We start from the raw sequence: 18,988 nt of genomic DNA on the forward strand, positions 1-18,988 counted from the left end.
AAGAAACGAGGGCACAGACAGGAAGAGAAACAGGAAGGCAACCTGTGAAACAGAAACAGAAGCTCTCCCAGGTGTGGAACGTGTATCATCCGCACAGGAGCACTCAGTGCAATAAAACATTTATAGAACAGGATAGTAATAACACATTTATAGGACTGTAATAAGCACAGTAGAGTAATAACATTCATGACAGTAAGTGCTACCTCTGGAGCACTCAAAGCAGTAACACATTTATAACAGATTTTCTGAGGAGGGCAGCTGTTTTGTGTTTTGTTTCCAGAAGAATTCAGATACAGTGGACTGGACTTAAAGACCTGCCCCTTCCTCCTCTGCTGTGAATAAATACAGCGGGGTTAGCAAGGTACGCCTCAGATGCTGAATCAGCTGCTCCACCTGTAGTTTCAGTATTTCCTTTTAAAACCTGCTTTGGTATTGTGCGAGTGTTCAGTGCTTCCTGATGTACTGTGGCTGTGCTATGCTGAGAATTACTTATAACAGTCCCGCTAAAAGCCCTCTAAGGAGTAACTCTGAGTCCTTCCTCAGAGAATGCAGTGGGAGTTATTTATGAAGCTTCCTACTCTAACACTCAGCTGGGTTATTGAACTGCACACCCAGAAAACCCAGAGCCACCTGGAGGCAAAAACTAAATTCACCAATGTAAAGGTGAGCCACCAAAAGGCATCACCTACATAAAAACATGTTAATATAAAAGACCACCCGCTAAGAAAGGAAATGCCAGGTTGACTCACATTGGCCAAGACTTACACAGTTATCCTGTCATTAGTATAAAGAGACACTACACTGGAAGCGGACGTGGTGGTAGAGCAGTTAAACTCACACACCTCTGAGCTGTGTCTCTGCACAGTTTTGGTTGCAACATGTTTTTAACGGTCTTCCTGCCACGGCCATACCCCGGCAGACGGGTTAGACTGGCTCAACCTCACCGCTGTGACTGATCACTCAGCTTCTTTGAGTGGGTTCTGAGTTTGTGTAACTCTAGTGACAAAGGGCAGGTTTCATATCGCTGGCCCTTTATTCCTCTACTCCTCTACACGTGAAGAGAAAGACAACAATTAGTGTAACTGTGAGGAAGGAGGTTCCTTATGATCATCAGCACAGTCACCAAGCTAGTGTCAGCCCCTGCTGGGGTCTGCACAGCCACACCTCCCTTTGCTGGCTGGGGTCTGCACAGACAAGCCTCTTAAGCACATTAAAAGGATAGAAAGGGGAAGCCAGAGGTGAGTTCTGGACTGAAATAAAACATGTCCCAAAAAAAAGTGAACATGATGTTCAAATGCCCCTCCTCCGTTTCTCAATCAGCCGCTGTCTTTGCAACCCCACCCTGGCTCAGGACGCGCGAGCAGCGACGCTTCCCAGAATGCAGAGCGGCCTGACGTTGCCCGGGTTCTGCAGGTGGCGTGAAGTGCGCTGCACATTCACATAACAGCAGTCAGGGCTGCTGTGTGCGCAGCTTCATAAACCTCCTGCAGCAGCGGAGGGAAAGAGCTGGCAACACCTCCGCTCGCTCATCATTTAGTAATGGGAGATTTTATGAGGCTGGATTGAAGCCAGGAGAAAAATAAAACAGACATGAACATGGATTACTACAGAGTAACTCTTCAATGTGAATATTGTTACTTGGTTTATGTATCAGGGAGAATTTACAATTAAAAACATTTATGACATTTCCCATTGCAAGTGTCCATTCCAGACAAAATACTGCACTGGAATATTACAAAAAAATGAACCAAAGTAACAACCTTACTAGAAATGAAACAACATGAACTCCAAACGCCAATGACATCAACAGACAAAAAATCATCTTTTCTGTGTAGGAATTAGGCTACAGCAGCCGTAACATAAACAGAAACTACTGTGTGGTACTGCATTAGTCATATTTAAAACAGAAGAGAGACTGCCACATTGCATAAACTTCAGGTTTGAAACTGCTGTTCAAACCTTAACGTTTCATTACTGGTACACAACAGCTGTAATGCAACAGGAGCAAAGGATTCAGCGTTGATGAGAGATTTGCCAAAGCAGCCACGCACTCATGTTCATCTTCTCCTGCAACACTTCAGGCTGCTCTCGCTGCTCTCGCTGCTCTCGCTGTTCTCGCTGCTCTCGCTGCTCTCGCTGCTCAGACTGCTCACACTGCTCTCGCTGTTCTCACTGCTCACACTGCTCACACTGATCTCGCTGCTCTCGCTGTTCTCACTGCTTACACTGCTCACGCTGCTCTCGCTGTTCTCCCTGCTCTCGCTGCTCTCGCTACTCACACTGCTCTCACTGCTCATGCTGCTCTCGCTGCTTCTAATGCTGCCCGGCTGCCTGGGAAGCCAGCACCAGCAGCCCTGACATGCCCTTGCCCACAGCCTTTACCAGCAACTGCCTTTGCGGTTCAGTCATTACAAGAGAAAATAATATGTGCCTCACATTTCTGTGGAAATTCTCAAATGCTAAAATCTGTTGAAGGTTTTACACTCAAATGAAGCAAATTAATCAATACTTTTGGAATGTTGTTTTTGTTGGAAAATGCTTGGCAGCAGACAGCTACATACACAAATATTTCAGTCTGTTGGAGCATGTACATCTGTATGCTAATGAATAAAGGGGAAACTGTGCTCTGTAGCACTGACTTCTAACTGAATGACTGCAAACAGAGTATATCCTGCTCGTTAGAGCTGAACACATGCGGGGTGTAGGCACACTGCTGCTGCTGATGGCTTACCAGGCAGGAGCCTCTGGAGCCAAGCAATTTTAGAAATGTAAACAAAAAAGACATTTTAAAAGTATTACATTTGCTTCTTTTGATTGCAAACCTCTGAACATTTCAATTTGCATTACTAGTTTGACATAACAAATCCTGCTTTGTTTTTTTCCTAGTTGGAGCACAGCAGATCCCTGTTTTGACTTAAAACCTCAGTTATGTGAAGCCTTTCTTCCCCAGAATAACAAAGAGGTGTGATTAGAATTAGACAGTGCAGGAAAACGTTCCTGCATTTGAGAAGCCTGGCTTCACGGTTGTGTGTTTGTTTTTAAAGAGCTCCATGCTGGTGCAGGGAAGGCGCTTGGCAGGGGTAGGCTGGGGCCTCGGCCCACGCAGCCAGGAAGCCACACCACTGAGAAACACGCTCACGCTCACACTCACACGATCACACTTACACTTACACTCATGCTCACGCTCATGCTCACACTCACACACGCATACACTCACACTCACACACACACACACACACACACACACACGCACACACTCACACTTACGCTCACGCTCACACTCACACACACACACTCACACACGCACACACTCACACACACACACACACACACTCACACTTACACTTACACTCGCACACACACACATACTCACACACACACACACACACACTCATACACGCACACACAAATACACACACACATACACAAACATACACGAACACACACACACACACATACACAATTCACACACACAAACACTCACACACACACAAACACGCACACACAAAACACCAAACTACCAGAAGCACAAGTGTCCCAAACTAAAACCTCTTGGACTGTTATGAGAGAGTGACAGATTCTAAATATTCATTATTACCTGCCGTTCTTAAATATATGACAAATGTTTTGCATATTACACATATTCACTATCACAGAAATACACAAATTAATCACTAGTATTGCCTTACAACATTGTACTTTACATTGAAAATGAGGTTGTTTTTTGACTGGAACAGATGTCTTTATTCTCACTGTGAATGGGAGGGAGTTCTGTCCTCCAAATCCTGAAAAGTGCATTCAGGAGGTCAACATGCAAAACACTTTAACCTTCAGAAAAAAGAATTAGTTGTAACATCTTCAGATCCACACTTGGCTGTATGTTCAGGGACGTTTAAGTGCTGTAATACAGAGCAAAAAAGCAGCCTGCTTTATTTTATGCTTGATGTCTTTTCATGTAATTGTTCTTTTTAACTAGCATGAGCTATAAAGAGCTATAAACAGGAGAACATACAATACAAAATCCAATAGCCTTTTGCCAGATTTTTTTTTTGCCTGAAAGAATGGAAAAACCTGACAGACCATTATCCGTCAGACCTCAAGGCAAGTCTTCATCTCTGGAGATAAGCAGGGCAATCAATGCAATCACAGCACTGCCTGCTCTCAGGCCACAATCACTGAACCTCAAACTGGACAAATCCCATCAACAGAATGCACTATTCACCGTTCACCGTTTACCAGCTGGTGAGAAACTGGTGACTCGGACCTTTTTCAGGGGCCTTTTGAGCTTTGCTGCATGCTTGTTTTACAGGGTGTTATCTGCCAGTGTGTCCTATGTGTGTGTGTGTGTGTGTGTGTCACCATTGTGTGCTTATCTGTAAGCAAGCATCTTTCTATGAAACACAGGGGGAACAAAAGAAATGAAGAAGAAAAACTGGATTATCAAAGACAGGGTATGCAATGTGCTGGAATGTTGTGTGCTGGACTTAACGGTCGTTTTTTCAGGTTGGAGAAAACGACAAGATATGAGTGTTCAAACTGACAGCTGGCAGCTATCGTAGCTATAGATAGCTATGTTACCTATAAGACTAGATAGGGTTTGACAGTCATTTCACTATCATATTAACTAGCTATTATATAGGCAGCTACATAGCTATGAGACTAACTAGCTACTGTACGGGCAGTCACATCAAGAATAAAAGAAATTGATATAACACTAGCTAATAGCTAATAAAATCATTCATTGTCAATGTGCCTTTCTGCTTCGCATGGGCCACACAGCTGTTGTGGTGGAGTTGGTGGGGCCAGGAAACACATCGGGTTTGATGGGGTAGAACCTCAGCTTCTCCATATGTCTCCATGTTTTAATCATAATCAGGATAGAAAATCCTAGTGTACCCTTAGATAAGCCATGTGCTACACACATCATACACTCACAGCAATATAGTATGGCAGACAGTAAAACTGACAATAACACTCCCAGGACATTAACTAATACCTGTCTGTTGCAGACAACATGCAATTTCTTAATTTAACAAATGATTTCCTTTAAATCAGTGTTCCAAAATGATTTTGGAAGAAAAATAAAGAATATTCATTCAGGGGCCATAAGCTCTGTCATTTTTAATATCGAGCATTATCCTTCTGAATTACTGTTACGTGGAAAAGGCCCTTAAATCCTACTCCACATGAGGATTGGAGATGTTTTGGGTGAATGAGAGACGCAGTCGGGCCACGAGACGCTCAGGCACAAGGAGGCAGTGAGGATGACTGGGATAATCTGCCATGTAAAACCACAGAATCCCAATAACAGCAGAGGCCCACGGCCAGACACAGGCCGGGACACATGCACACAAACGTGTCTGTCAGAGACCGGCCTCCGCTACCAGCAGCTCCTCGCTCACACAGTGCGCACTGAAACGCCAAGCATCAGCGGCAGCAGAAACAGCCACAGAAGCACTGCAGTCTCACACCAACCCTGGGGTTACACTCCTCGCTTACCCCTCACTCAGCCTGCACTTCGGGGCCTGGGAGTATGGGAGGCTGGGCTTTGCTGCAGTGATTGCTGACAGAGCTTCCTGTAATTCTCACGTCACAGATCAGACACACAGACTGCGCTATAGAGCAGTGCAATAAGGGTACGGGAGCACTGAGGTACAGATGTGCAGAGAGAGCAGGCATTGCCCACACGGCTGGCCAGCAGTGCTACTGCCTTTAATCTGCTGCCATTAGCAACAGAGGAGCTGAGCTGCTGACACTGTGGGAAGCCCTCCATCCCTGCAGTAGCTCCAAGCACAATAACTACCACACAGATACGTATGTGAATCTGTGAAGAAGTGACGTTTAAAACAATTTCCACTCGGAATGAACTGAAATCCACTCTTACACTGCCACAGCTGTGTGGCTCAGTCCTAAGACTGAGTAGTGTAGTGCTGACGTAGTGTAGCATTTCCCTGGCAGGCTCCAGAACCGCTGCCCCCAGCCCAGTGCACCCAGGACAGTGACACGGTCAGACATCCCCACACTCACACCCCCCCCTCCCCCCCCTCTCCCAGCGCTCGGCCTGGGTATGGTACAGCCGCTTCTGCTGACATATTCAACTAATGCTTTTGTATCACTATTGATTGCTCACTGCCGCTGCTTACAAATGCTTTCTAAAATACTTGTTGTAATAACAGTAGATATTAATAACTGGCATAAACTTGTTATAACAATAGTAGATATCTATAACTGGCATTACACCAATCCCCACAGTTCTCAGCATCAGTAGCAGCCAGCAGGACATGCGCAGGGAGCATAGCATCTCTGTTGCCCTGGTCCCTCCACCCTGCTGAGGCACTGCTGTGCTTGCAGCAGTGTGCTGGGGCTATGAAGGTGGCAGGATAACACTACAGCTGTGTTGTGTTGTATTTCCAATACAATGTTTCCAGCGTCTGAGACAGCTGCCTAGTAACGGTGCCTGAGAGCTGACCCAGATAAGCATGAGCAAATGAATGACAGTTAAACACACAGCGCGGTGTGTGTAAGGCTCATTCTCTGCCCTGCTGTGACCCCGCCCACCTGCCATCCCATAAGCCACCTGCTGCAGTGACATCACAGCACACAGCCTGTGGAGTAATGAGTTATGCCCCTAACAGTCATAACCCGAACCGGTCAACCAATCATGTCCTGAAATTGATCGGGGCAGAATTTATCTATTTCTCACAAAGTGCAGCATGTAAATGGTGCAGTAACAGTCACCGCAAGCAGCCCAGTGTTTGAACCCAAGGCCTCCCTAACTGGGGCTGTTAGATGCTTAGTGTTAAATGAAATGGAGCGAGACGAGGGCGTGGCACTGAACAGGCAGCCACAGGCACCGCCCAGCGACCCGCACAAACCACAGCGAGGCAACAAAGAGGAGAAACCCGACACCCAGGCCTGTGATGCAATGCTTTCTGCCCTGGCTTACAGACTGCAATATGGCCTGAAACTAACAGCACACCACTCACTCACGATGCAAGCAAGCTGCCTTACTAACCACACCGTGCAGAGATCACACACTAACATTCTACATGGATGAGCTTGGGTTTAGGGGCAAAAAAGCTGATTCTGGATCAGTTGTTGAGAGTAGGAAGTGCTCAGACCAACATCTGAAGCGCTAGCCAGTTTCATTGCTATTGGCAGGACACAGCCTCTACAATGTCATCTGCTTTCTATTAGAGAGGAGCCATTTGAGCATTTGTAGAGCCTAAGTGCTCTACAGTAAATCACAGAGTCAATAAGCATAACTGATTAATGAAATACAACATTAGCGGTACTGTTGATCCTCATACCCCACCTGTTCTTAAAAGTGAGCTCATCCAAAATGCTGTTGTGTTGTCTGTTGTGTTTGCCTCATACTGCGCACTCATGGACTCATGCCGCCCCAAAGATTCGATTTGATCCGATCTCCTGATCGTTTAGGCAGAACCGGTGTTTCCATTCACTGGTGAGTAGGTACTGAGCGTGTACTGGAGCTGTTCAGGAACGGGTGACTGAGAGAGCATGTGGAGAACAGCAGGGCTACAGGAAGGCTGTCTGTACACAGTGCTGTTTCCCAGCACTGAACCCAGTCACGCTGCAGGGAGGAGACATGCTGAGAAAATATCTCCTCTGCTCAGTTCAGCTTGCTGGAGGGACACACAGCCGTAACACCACAGTTACTAAACCGCTAGAAAATTTGATGAACATAAAACCGTCTTTCCTGATATGGTGTCATTAACAGATGTATATGCTGTGTATGGTCATAACATCCTCCATCAAATGTTGCAAATCTAATTTAAATGTGGGCAAATATTCAGCTGATCCAACCCCATATGACTGCTCTACTCTTATATACAGCAGTCCCCATCATTGCTCTCTCTGCGCATCTCGGCCCGCCTGCTTCAGCTCTTATCGTGGATGGTGGATTATCACCTGCAATTGCATATGCAATAAGACTAGTACTAACAGTAATAACAGCTGTGTGTTAAGTGTATGAAAACTGCCTCATTACTTGAAGTCTGATTTGGTTGGAATTATCCATTTCATTCAAAAACCGCACTGAAGAGAGAGTATCTTATGAGAATATGTGATGCTCATTATGTTAACTCATTAATAATGGGTGCTTTTGTGACTCTTACACTTCTATAAGCCATCTAAATTGAAAGTGAGTGGGTTTCATAGTAGGAGAAGTCTCTGGAACATGAAACCATAGCAACGTGTCCATTCACCAACCCTCAACACAGTGCCTTGCATCAAATTAAATATGTACCACGTGGATACACTGCATTTACTGAACATATGTAAGGACATATGGTGACAACAGCAGTGCTGGGCAAGACCTGACACCCAGAGCTGGCAAACTACAGAGCCACTGTTTCAGTGTGTTACTGTGTGCAGTGGGCAGTAACCAGAGGAAACAGTATGTAAGGCACTGCATTCTCGGCTCATGAGCGCAGCACACAGAGGTTTATAGTGCTACTTATCTAAACAGGGTTCTCACCAAGCCATGCCCTGCTATTCAGTCCAGATGGGTCCTGTGTTTAACATGTAATTCTCCTGGCATGTGTGACATTTCCTTATGGTGTCTGGCCCCTTTCAGAGCTGCTTGTAACTTGTCAAACTTAAATAAAGCAAATTTCCATAATTATGTTTATGCTGCAAACCTCAGCTGTCACGTCATTTTAATTTTTCATCCAGCGGATCCACCCATTACAACCATTCAGAATGTTTTCCTCTATGGTTTGGTCCTTTGTTTCAGATGACAAAAACAAACAATTACCCAAAAATTCAAAACAATAAAAGGACTTCACCCAGCCCTACAATAGGCCTGCAGCAGGGAAGGCAGCAGAGACAGGCTGAGCCAGTCATGTGACCGCGGCTGTGAATAGCTCGGAATATTTCTGTGGGGGTAATTTGTGCACATTGACTTTTTGTCTATAAGCTTATTAGCTGTGGCATAGAGGCCCCAGCTGGCCCGGGTGCTGTGTAAGCTTTTCCCTTCCCCACTGCCCAGCTCTGACTGGCCCCCGCACTGCCCTCATACAGCGGCACCAATCAGCCTCCACACTCCACACCGTGTCATAAACCACAGCAAATATGCCCTTTCCTTGCCGCCAGAACTTAAACCTCATCACCTGCTGTTTCAACCAAACGGTTCTCTCAGACAACACCCTGGCTCAGACAAGAACCTGAAGTTAGATAGTCACTAATCTACAGAAAAGTTCCACTCCCAGCTTGCTATGAACACTTTATTAGCTATTAAATGCCTGCATACAGATTTAACTTGATACTCCATGAAAACTATGGCAGAAAACTGGAAGAAAGTCATCTGTTCTGAGACAGGTTTACACGCAGCTCAACGAGAGTGGCTTCGGGCCCCTGATTAAGGGTTAAATGAGCCTGCATTTCTCTGGGTGGTTTATTTCACCTTCCCTCTGACAGCAGCTGATGGGAGGATATACCCAGACAATATCCTCACAACACACAGATGTGCACTCATGTGTATGTATATGCATGCATAAGTATGTGTGTGTATGTATAAAGACACACACAAATACTAAATCAGCTTCAGAACTCAAATCCTTTGGAGAGATGCTTCATTATGAAGCTCTTGATGATGGTTCAATCCCAAAGCTTTGCAGTTTGCCCTCAACTTTGTAAAAATTATCTTAAGCGTGCATTTCTTTTCCACTGTACACACAACACCGTGAGTGTGGTGGTTCTGAGCCCTGCCGAAAGGGAAAACGCACTCTCTTTCGTCAGAGGAACTGAAAGGTCACCGGTGTAGTGGGAGTCAAACAGCTTCATTACAGCCAATGAGAAAACATGAGAAAACCTACAAAACAACCTCAAACGCCAAAGTGAAAAAGCAGCAGCATCAAAGTGTCAGTGCTCCCGCCCCCTAGCTATTGTGTTTTGTTTTTTCCCCTGTCCATGTGCTTTTGTTTTCCTTGTGTTCTAGCCCTGCCCCACTCTCCGCCCTGTCTCCGCCCACCCGATCATCCCCTCCTGCCTGCTTACACACCTGCTTCCCATCTCCTCATCAGCCCAGCCCTATATCTACCCTGCTTGTCTCTGTCTTGTTGCCAGTTCGTTGCAGTGTGTTTTTGCCTGTCTCGTTCCCGCCGTGTTTTCTGCCTGATTGCTGTTCCCTGAATCGACCCTGCCTGCTCTTCGACCTTGCTCCTGCCTGCTGTCCTGCCTTGTTCACCTGATCTTCCTGACTACCTGGTTTGACCCTGCCTGTCCCCGGCTTTGATTCCTGACTGTGTTTGGACTGCCTTCCCGGTATTTTGACCCTGCCTGTTTTGGACTGCCTGCCTGTTCTACGACTCTGTTAATAAACGCCTGGATTCTGGAATTCTCGTGGTCCGCGCCTGAGTCCTTGCCTGTGCCGTGACACAAAGAATGAGCTGTCTGCAGCCCACCTCTCCATCCGGCATCAGCCCCTGAGCTCCTCTGCGCTCCAGGGAGGAAAAAGACCAGCACAGCACAGGGGAGTCATGCCAGTAGGGTTAGAATTATGCTTATTCTCCATGGAAGGGAAACAGAGCAGGACATAATCAGCACTGATATTCAACACTGTGAGCCCAGTCACTGTCACTGGAATTATGAGTAATACTCGATCAAAGGAAATATGGAGGGTCAGGATATGAATGAATATGCATCTGAGGAGATATTTTTGTTTCTGTCTCTAGGTGAATCATTACCTTCCTGTAACATATTATTAATTTAATTGTTTACATATGTATTTGCTGGGTGAAAAAACGGTCTCAACTTTTGAGTTCCCTGTCTCTCCCTGAAAATTTAAACAGATGAAAGGGATTACAGGAGAGAGTTCATCTTAATCATGAGCGACAGCACCAGCAACAGACCCACTGCAGCATTAGATCAAAATGAGACTGCAACCTGTTCCTGAGCTGACTACTGAAACTGTCAACCTTAAGCCAGCGTCATTTAACACTCTGCCTGAAATGGAGGCAAGGACACAGAATTTTTACCTGTGTGATACCTGTGCAATATTTTTTTTTCCACTTTGAGTTGTGCCCTGGCAAAAAACAATTAATATATGAGCACCATGTACTTCTGCAACTTCAAATCTATATTTGAACCGAGGGCACTTTCAGTTGTGTAATGTGTTCAGTCCTTAGAGAGACTTTAACTGCGCCAGGTCCTTACAAGCTGTCTTCACTCCTGCTCAGAGTTGTCTTCCACAAGCAGTGAGGGACAGCAGCCAATGAAACATAAGCATTACACAATAACATGACCACAACCCTGAGACACAAAAACAGCTCTCTGCTCTGCAAAAGGCACTGATACTTCCATGGAGTACGGGTGATAACATGCTAAAGACGTGAGTGCAAAGCAGAAATAAAGCCAGAAGGTGAGAAATTTATGAAGAAGCAAATGGCTACCAAGACCAGAAGCAAGATAAGTGGTAGCCATGTAACTTGCAACATTTCTCCCATGACTTTGCATGTGCTGGAATTCTATGACTTATACTATGTGCTTTTTAACCTCATAGAGCAGAACCAGTGAGAGGTGGCCACTGCTTGACTCTCCAATGGTGACATGACTATCTCCCCATTTCTCAACATGGCAGCACCAGTCATAATGAATCAGGGTAACCTGCAGTACATTCAAAAGCAATTTTCAATTATCACAATATCTGCACGTACACTTCTACTTCCAGAAAGTCCCGCCCACCAGCCTTTGACTGTCACCTCCTTTTCAGTAAATGGCCATGTGTCAGCAGAATAGTAATCAGCCTGAAACAGGAAGCGACTCAAGTGACATCACAGAGACCACTGATATCCTGACCCGGAATTTTCAGGGTTTCAGATTTCATTCAGACATTCAGAGTTATTTTTATGCCTTTAGCTGCTGCATGTGTAATTAACTGGTTGTGTGCGCTGGCAGGGCTGTCATTGTGTAACGTGGGCTGGAGGGGACTTTACCAGCAAAGACACAGTCTCTGTCACAACTACATTACTCAGCCCGCAGCTCTCTCTCAACACAAAGAGAGCCTTCACTCCAGCCCATCGCCTCTACCACACACTGATCCCAGGTCTGTACACCTCTACCACACACTGATCCCAGGTCTGTACAGCTCCACCACACACTGATCCCAGGTCTGTACACCTCCACCACACACTGATCTTTTCTATTTGGCAGCTTGATTGCGTGGAAGCTGGTGGCCCACTCTGAAATAAAGACCCTGTGAGACTGGGCTGTATGTATGTATCTGTTTACATACACAGACTGTACATGTACTAAAAATCATTCCAAACACAACAAATGGTTTTGGCTCCAGTGTTTCCTCTGAAGTACGTACACACTGTATGTGTGGATATAATGGCTACTCTATTCATCCAAAAGGGCACTTTTCAGATACTCTGGACAGCTCAGTGTATTTTAGTAAATACAGCTTGGCTGCATTGTAACTGTGATTCTAAACCTAATGCACAGAGCTGATATGTTTACTTGACTAGATGTTTAGGACTCTGAAAGCCAGGTATTCTAACAATCTACTGTTGATGTGACATAGTAGTTCTGTTACTCATGCTAGTAATGGTGTTAGTTGCAGTACAAACGGTGTTACTAGTGGTAGTAATGGTGTTACCTGCCATCATTCATCACATAAACCCACTTCAGCTCACAGGCTTGAGTTTCCAGCAAAGACAATGGCATAGACGGCGAGAGAAATACAGGAGCAGCTTAAAGCAAACTGCATGTGGCTGGATTTTATTTCAATCCTGCTCTTTTCTGGAAGACAGTTTCCTACAATCCTCCATGCAGTAACAGGTCTGGAAATGAGCTGGTCACTAAGATGTGAAAGCATTGGAGGACATTCCTAAAGCAGCGCTCCTGACCAATACCATTCCTGTCTTCTCTGACTGTTTCCGTGGCGCTGCAGTGATGCTCCCTGCGCGGGCCGTAGCGAGCGCTGCAGCCATCAGCTGGCGTCTCCGCGTGACTCAGAGACGCCCTGAGGAAGGTTAGGCCACTGACATTTCCCGCTGTTAACAACGGCACAGACCTTGTGCGAGCAGTTTAAAAAAAGGCAGACCCATCTGCTTACTGACAAGCATCTCCCAGTGAAGCTCTGTTTGTAACAGGGAGGAATCCACCAGCTTCCATGCAATCAACCAGTAAGCTCAGCCTCTCACACAGAGCAGGGCAAACACCAGGCCACCCCTTCCTGACACCCTGCTCCATCCTCCTACAGAAGGGTGCAAAGCACTGCTCACACCGATGAACCACAGAACCGGGATTTATCAGCTTCTCCAGAATTAATTAGCTCCCGTTTTCAACTGCAGGCTCTTCAAGATGACTGTTCCCCATACACTCTCAAAGTCTCAACTCACACAAATAACACATGGCTGAATTGGCAAGCATACTCTCCAAGCATATATTTGCTCTTTCATTGCACAGTCATCTGATTTTTTCAACCTCCAATATGTTCTTTACATATTTACATAACTGAAAACGAGAATGAAAGGAGTAACCATGTTATGTGCCATGACATCAGATCAGATCAGAGCCTTTTTAGTACAGTGACATTAAAACTGTACATGATTATTGCAGTGGCATAAGAAACTGTTTTGACTGATGATTAGGTCATATTTTAACTAAAGCATCAAAGATCAAACCTTTCCTTCACATTTTTCCTCATATATTCACAAACCATGGGCTTATGGTTGCAATATTGACCTAGTTCTAAGTATTATCTTTAGAATTTTTATCAGATTTGGGCAAGTCAATTACATATGCTGGTAGCTCAAATCTTGGATTTGCATTGACTTGAGCGCTAGTGAAAAGCAGGAGAGGCAGAGTATTCTGAGCGGGGTCAGAGACAGCCCTGCTCATCCCTGCTGGGAACATGCACAGGAATGCAGGTTTGCCTCTAAGGGCTCACACCCCATCACCCCCAAGGCCTCCCATGGCCAGAGAAGGACTGCACCACTGTAAGGCAGCAAATGCGCATTGCAATATATCACACCACAAAAAAAGAAATTAGTTCTAACCTCTATTATATGCAAAATCAGATACCTTTATCTACATCTAAACATACACATGCATAAATGTACTGTACAAAGATAATCATCAGTACCCACTTGCAAATGCTGCACTTTAGAACACTCTTTATAAGTGTTGTCAATTGATTATGTAAGATATCAGTCATTAAATTAAATTACATGTCAGTATTTCTACATAAATATCTCATAGTGGAGCACACAATACAAGTGCACTAATAGCCAGACCATCACTGATGTGGTACTGGAAAACACGCAATCAAGGACAGTTATACACAATGGGTCCCAACAGTCAAGCAACTACCCAACACTTTTTCAAGTTTTGCAAAGCTATCAGCACTTTCTCCTTAATTACATTAGGAATATGTAAAGTAAACAAATATCACAAACCAAAATGCAAGCAAATATTCAAATACTCTCATGTTGTTGTCATTGTTATTGTCATATTGTTATTGTTTGGGTTTTCACCTCCCATAGTTTCCTAGGCTGTCCAGTTTGAGATTGGAACACCTTGTGGTAATGCTTGAATGGTGTTGTGAATGCACTTGCTGATCAGGGAGGGTTGTTAACCTCATTTGACACTGCTGGATGGATACATTTCTATTCTCTTGTGCTGTAATAACTCATTGCAGTAAGTCTTCATGAAATGTGATCTGTAAGCATGTCATCTGCAAGTTAAGATAAATTATGCTACACTTACAATAGAGTAAATCTATCACAAACGTATCACTGTGCTGTGCAATTCCAACAAACTACATCCGATGCACAATCCAAAGATAATTCTGATTAAGGCCTACCACGGCGCCACCTACACGGCCAAGGCCATGGTGAGAAAATTCCAATCAAAGTGTTTTACGAATGAAACATCACACATACTGGAAGCGTAAGGCGTACTGAATGTCCCCTAAACTTCCACTAAAATAACCCTTTCTTTCCAATGAGTCACCAGCTATACGCTGATGCTCCTGACATGCTCTATTCGCAAGAACCTACCGCTTGCGTTCTTGCCACAGATGAGGTGCTGGTAGGGCTGCAGGAGACCCCAGATCTCCGAATCGTTGTTGATCGCCTGTTCCAAAGACTCAACGGTAAACTTCGGGATCCCATTGTCCTTATCAACGACGGCGCTGCGCAGCACGCGACTGAACACCTCTCGGAACAGGCTCTCCATGCAGGCGGTCAGGTAGATCGCCGCGTGCTCGTGGACTCTCAGCGCCACCCTGCTGTCCACCATCCACCTGAAGAACTTCCCCACCGAGAAAATGAGCCCGCACCTGGCTGACTTGCCGCGGCTGAACTTATCCCCGGTGCTCATGTTGTAAAGGGACAGGGCGCTGAGGGCCGCGGTAATACAATTGACGGAGAGGGTCCACGACAGGACCACCTTGATGGCGCTTTGGATCTCATACTTCGTGCACTTGGCGTAACGCAAGCTCAGGCGCTGCGCTTCCCTGGCGATCCTCACCAGCGCTCGGCTCACCAGAGCGGACAGCCTGGTCAAGATCTCCTGCGATGGGTTCGCCGCTCTCAGCTCTTCGTCCTTCCTGAGTGCCTGTTCCACCTCCCCGAGGCTCCACGGCACGTCCTCCAGCTCGGGCAGCTTTGCGCACTGGCCGGAGCACTCCAGGATCTCGGTGTCTTCTACCAGAACCGTGTTAACCGTGTCCAAGCTGTTGTGTCGACTGTGCATGGAGTCCGTCAGATGCCAGCAATTCCCTCCATGTGCATAAGGCAGATGCGTATCTGAACAGCACAAAGACAAGCTGGACGACCTGAAGGAATCCGCGGCTCCACCATAACCAGAATCAAGGGTTAAATCCTCCAGGGTCCTCACAACGGTCTTACCCCTTCTTGCCATATCTGCAAATCATACTGTAGACCTGCTTCAAAATAAACGCTACAAACCGTTCACCTCCACACAGATCCAATCTTTTGCCACCAGCGCTAATACGTCTGTTTTCACTATACGCGAGTCACCGCTTAAATACTTGAGAAATTATTTTTTCGTCTTGTTTTGGTTGAAATCTATGATCCGCCTGCTCTGGCTGGTAACTTCATTGAGCGCCCTCCACACGCCTGTAGCAGTACTAGACTGCACTGTACGCTGCAAAGGGACTTACTGCGGGAGGAGGGATTATGCAAATCACCTCCCCAACAACCAATCCGCTGCTGACAAACTCTCTGAGTGACACCAGACCGAGGTTTTGAATTTCGAGACATAGAATTTTGCTCTTAACTGCTGTACCTCGTAATGTCGCCAAAACGCAAGCCAATACGGAGATGAAAAATAACGAAGGATATTTTTTTGTTCATAGTAAGGTTTAACAACATGTTACGGACCTACAACGGTTAAAATGTCCAGGAAAGACTGAGACCAGTGCTTGCTTTGTTGTGTTAAGTAATTCGGAAATATCTTGGTCACGAGCTTTCTTCATACTGTTTCAGGTTTGCATGCGATCATTCAATTTGTGCTGCCACCAAAAGGAAAACATTAGTAACTCATTTAGTTTCTCATAGTCACGTGACATTATCCAATAGCTAGACAATTCTGCATATACTTATTTGATAACGTTAGACGAACAGAATGGACACTTGTTTAATATCCAGAATAACTACAGCAGGCGCAAATTAAACTCGCTCTCATTCATCTCCAGCGCACGCCCAGTATGTACCTTCTTTGCAATTCTGTGGCAGTGAAAAAGTTCATTTCACAAAAAGGAGGCAATGTTTAGAGAGAAATGCTTTGGGTTTCTGCACCTGACACTTCAAAACCAAAAGGTTTAAGTGATAACATTGTTAGATTGCATTCATGGCATTACATTTTCATTTACATTTGCGGTTACATTTGCATTCATGGAAATGAACCCAAGTGTCACTTACGTCACTTAGTAGACACTCCGTAGTGCATCTAATAAAGATATAATGTTATATCTGTTATAATACTTTAAATAAATACTTTCTTGCGCATTTATTATACTCATGAAATTCCACTTATCAAAGGCTTCCCTTATAAAGACACCATCAACAGGGTCTGAACGGATGGTAATTGCTGTTAGAAATAGCATACTCTTTGATATGTATATTTTCAAAAGTACTACAATGTTTTCTAATATTACTTTTGAGTTTTGAGGAATTAACTGTGAAAATTCATGATACCATATGCCCCATACACGTATTTATTCTTTGAAAAATAACCCTGATCAAAGCCATCGTTTTCCACAAGCTTTGCTTTATTGTCTGTGGTAATTCCAAAGTCTGTTTAATTCTAGATATCTGTTAACCTACATTTTTGCAACCTTGGCTCCAGCTTGATGTGTGAATTTATGAGGGGCAAGGAGAGCTTTTAAAAATAGATCAATAGTTGTAGACAATTTAAGATTAAAACGATTGTCTGCATCAGTAAGACTTAGCTTGAATAATAGAAGCTGAGTCTTACAGAGACGTCTTTGCTTCATCTGTCAGATACTGCTTCATCAGGCCATGTTTCTCAAGGCTTCATTTGTGTGCTGATAGGTCTGGCGTATGTTTTGAGACACAGGGAGGCGATCAGGTGTGCACCTCTTCTCTCTTACACACGTGTGAGTACTGCGTCTCATTGTAACTGAGCCTGCAATCATCAATAATGCAGTGCATGCATAATGCATCACTGTGGAGCTAATGCAGAGCGCTCACAGACACCCCTGAGACAACATTCACAGACAGCCCTGAGACAGAGTGCTCACAGAAACTCCTGAGACAACATTCACAGACAGCCCTGAGACAGAGTGCTCACAGAAACTCCTGAGACAACATTCACAGACAGCCCTGAGACAGAGTGCTCACAGAAACTCCTGGACATTTCAGCTCCAGGTTAATTCCTCCTCCAGGCCAAGGCAAGCACACAATGCAGGACTAATTCCTTCTTCCAGAGGTTTGGAACATGATGAAACACTGGTTCCACTGACTAAGAAACCTGAGTTTCCACACTAATGACGAATTACAACTTCAATCAAGATGGAAAAGAAATCAATCGTCATTTAATGATCATCATTATAATTATGAATAAACCTTTAATAAATTCTCAATAAATCATTGAAATCATTTTCAAATATTTCATGAAATCTGTTAGTTGTTCACCAGCATATAGTTGATGTATTTTAGTTGACATTTCAGGTTATATTTTTTATAGCTGACCTATTCAAATTATTCAGCCTGAGTGCTTCAGGGCCCTATATTCAATAAATGTTGTCTGACTGCCTGTCTACTTTGCTCAAATAGGTGTGTATATAAAGCACTGGTAGCTGCTAAGAAGCAGACAGGCTGAACAAATGAACGAGAGCACCATATGAACCAGCTGTAATTAAGAGACGGCAGGCTTTGGAGAGAGATTTAAATCAACACCTGAGATAACAGCTAGTTCAAATTCTTCTCCTGTCAAAGACTCAGATAAGAATGTGGTGTGTGATTGTCCCTCAGTACTCAGTGATATCAGTGAGTCAACACTGATTTTACAGGACATTTAGACAGTCACATTATGTGACAGGAATGAAGACTTTTAATACCCCTCTGCCTCGTTTTAAAACCCAAAGTGCAGTAGCTGTAACTGTAAAGGAAAAAGGCATGTCCCCTACAGCGCACATGGGATCAGGGCTTTCTGACCAGCTCTAAACACAGAGCCCTGAGGTGGAACGAATCCAGAGAGGTCTGATTCAGAGGAAAGCTCCCAAGTGCTGGCCATGATCACAGCTCACTTCTTATTAAGGCTTGTGTTTCCACACTTGACTGAAAAATGTAAGTTTGCAACTACTGTTTGTCAGAGGTTTACCACTGGGGTTCAGCACAAGTTTTCCACAGCTACCTGCCAGTGTGACAGTGAAAACCTGCAGGACCTCAGGGTGTAATGTGTGGTTAGGGAGGTTAGGAATGTTACGCATTGATCAGATCAATTTAAGACCACAAGGAATAAGCTGAGT

The 18,988-nt window shown here is 44.8% G+C and overlaps 1 protein-coding gene across 2 annotated transcripts in view; it reads right to left on the reverse strand.

Moving 5' to 3' along the window:
• Window positions 1–16,107, reverse strand: part of btbd11b (BTB (POZ) domain containing 11b) — a 95,951-nt gene extending 79,844 nt beyond the window's left edge. For both annotated transcript variants that reach the window (XM_036519983.1, XM_036519982.1), the window contains exon 1: window positions 15,030–16,107. In XM_036519983.1, the coding sequence (XP_036375876.1) occupies window positions 15,030–15,894 (865 nt within the window). In that variant the 5' untranslated portion in view covers window positions 15,895–16,107. The remainder of the gene's footprint in view (window positions 1–15,029) is intronic.
• Between the last annotated feature and the right edge of the window lie 2,881 nt (window positions 16,108–18,988).

The sequence above is a fragment of the Megalops cyprinoides genome, chromosome 25, assembly GCF_013368585.1.
Source record: "Megalops cyprinoides isolate fMegCyp1 chromosome 25, fMegCyp1.pri, whole genome shotgun sequence".
Taxonomy (NCBI): domain Eukaryota; kingdom Metazoa; phylum Chordata; class Actinopteri; order Elopiformes; family Megalopidae; genus Megalops; species Megalops cyprinoides.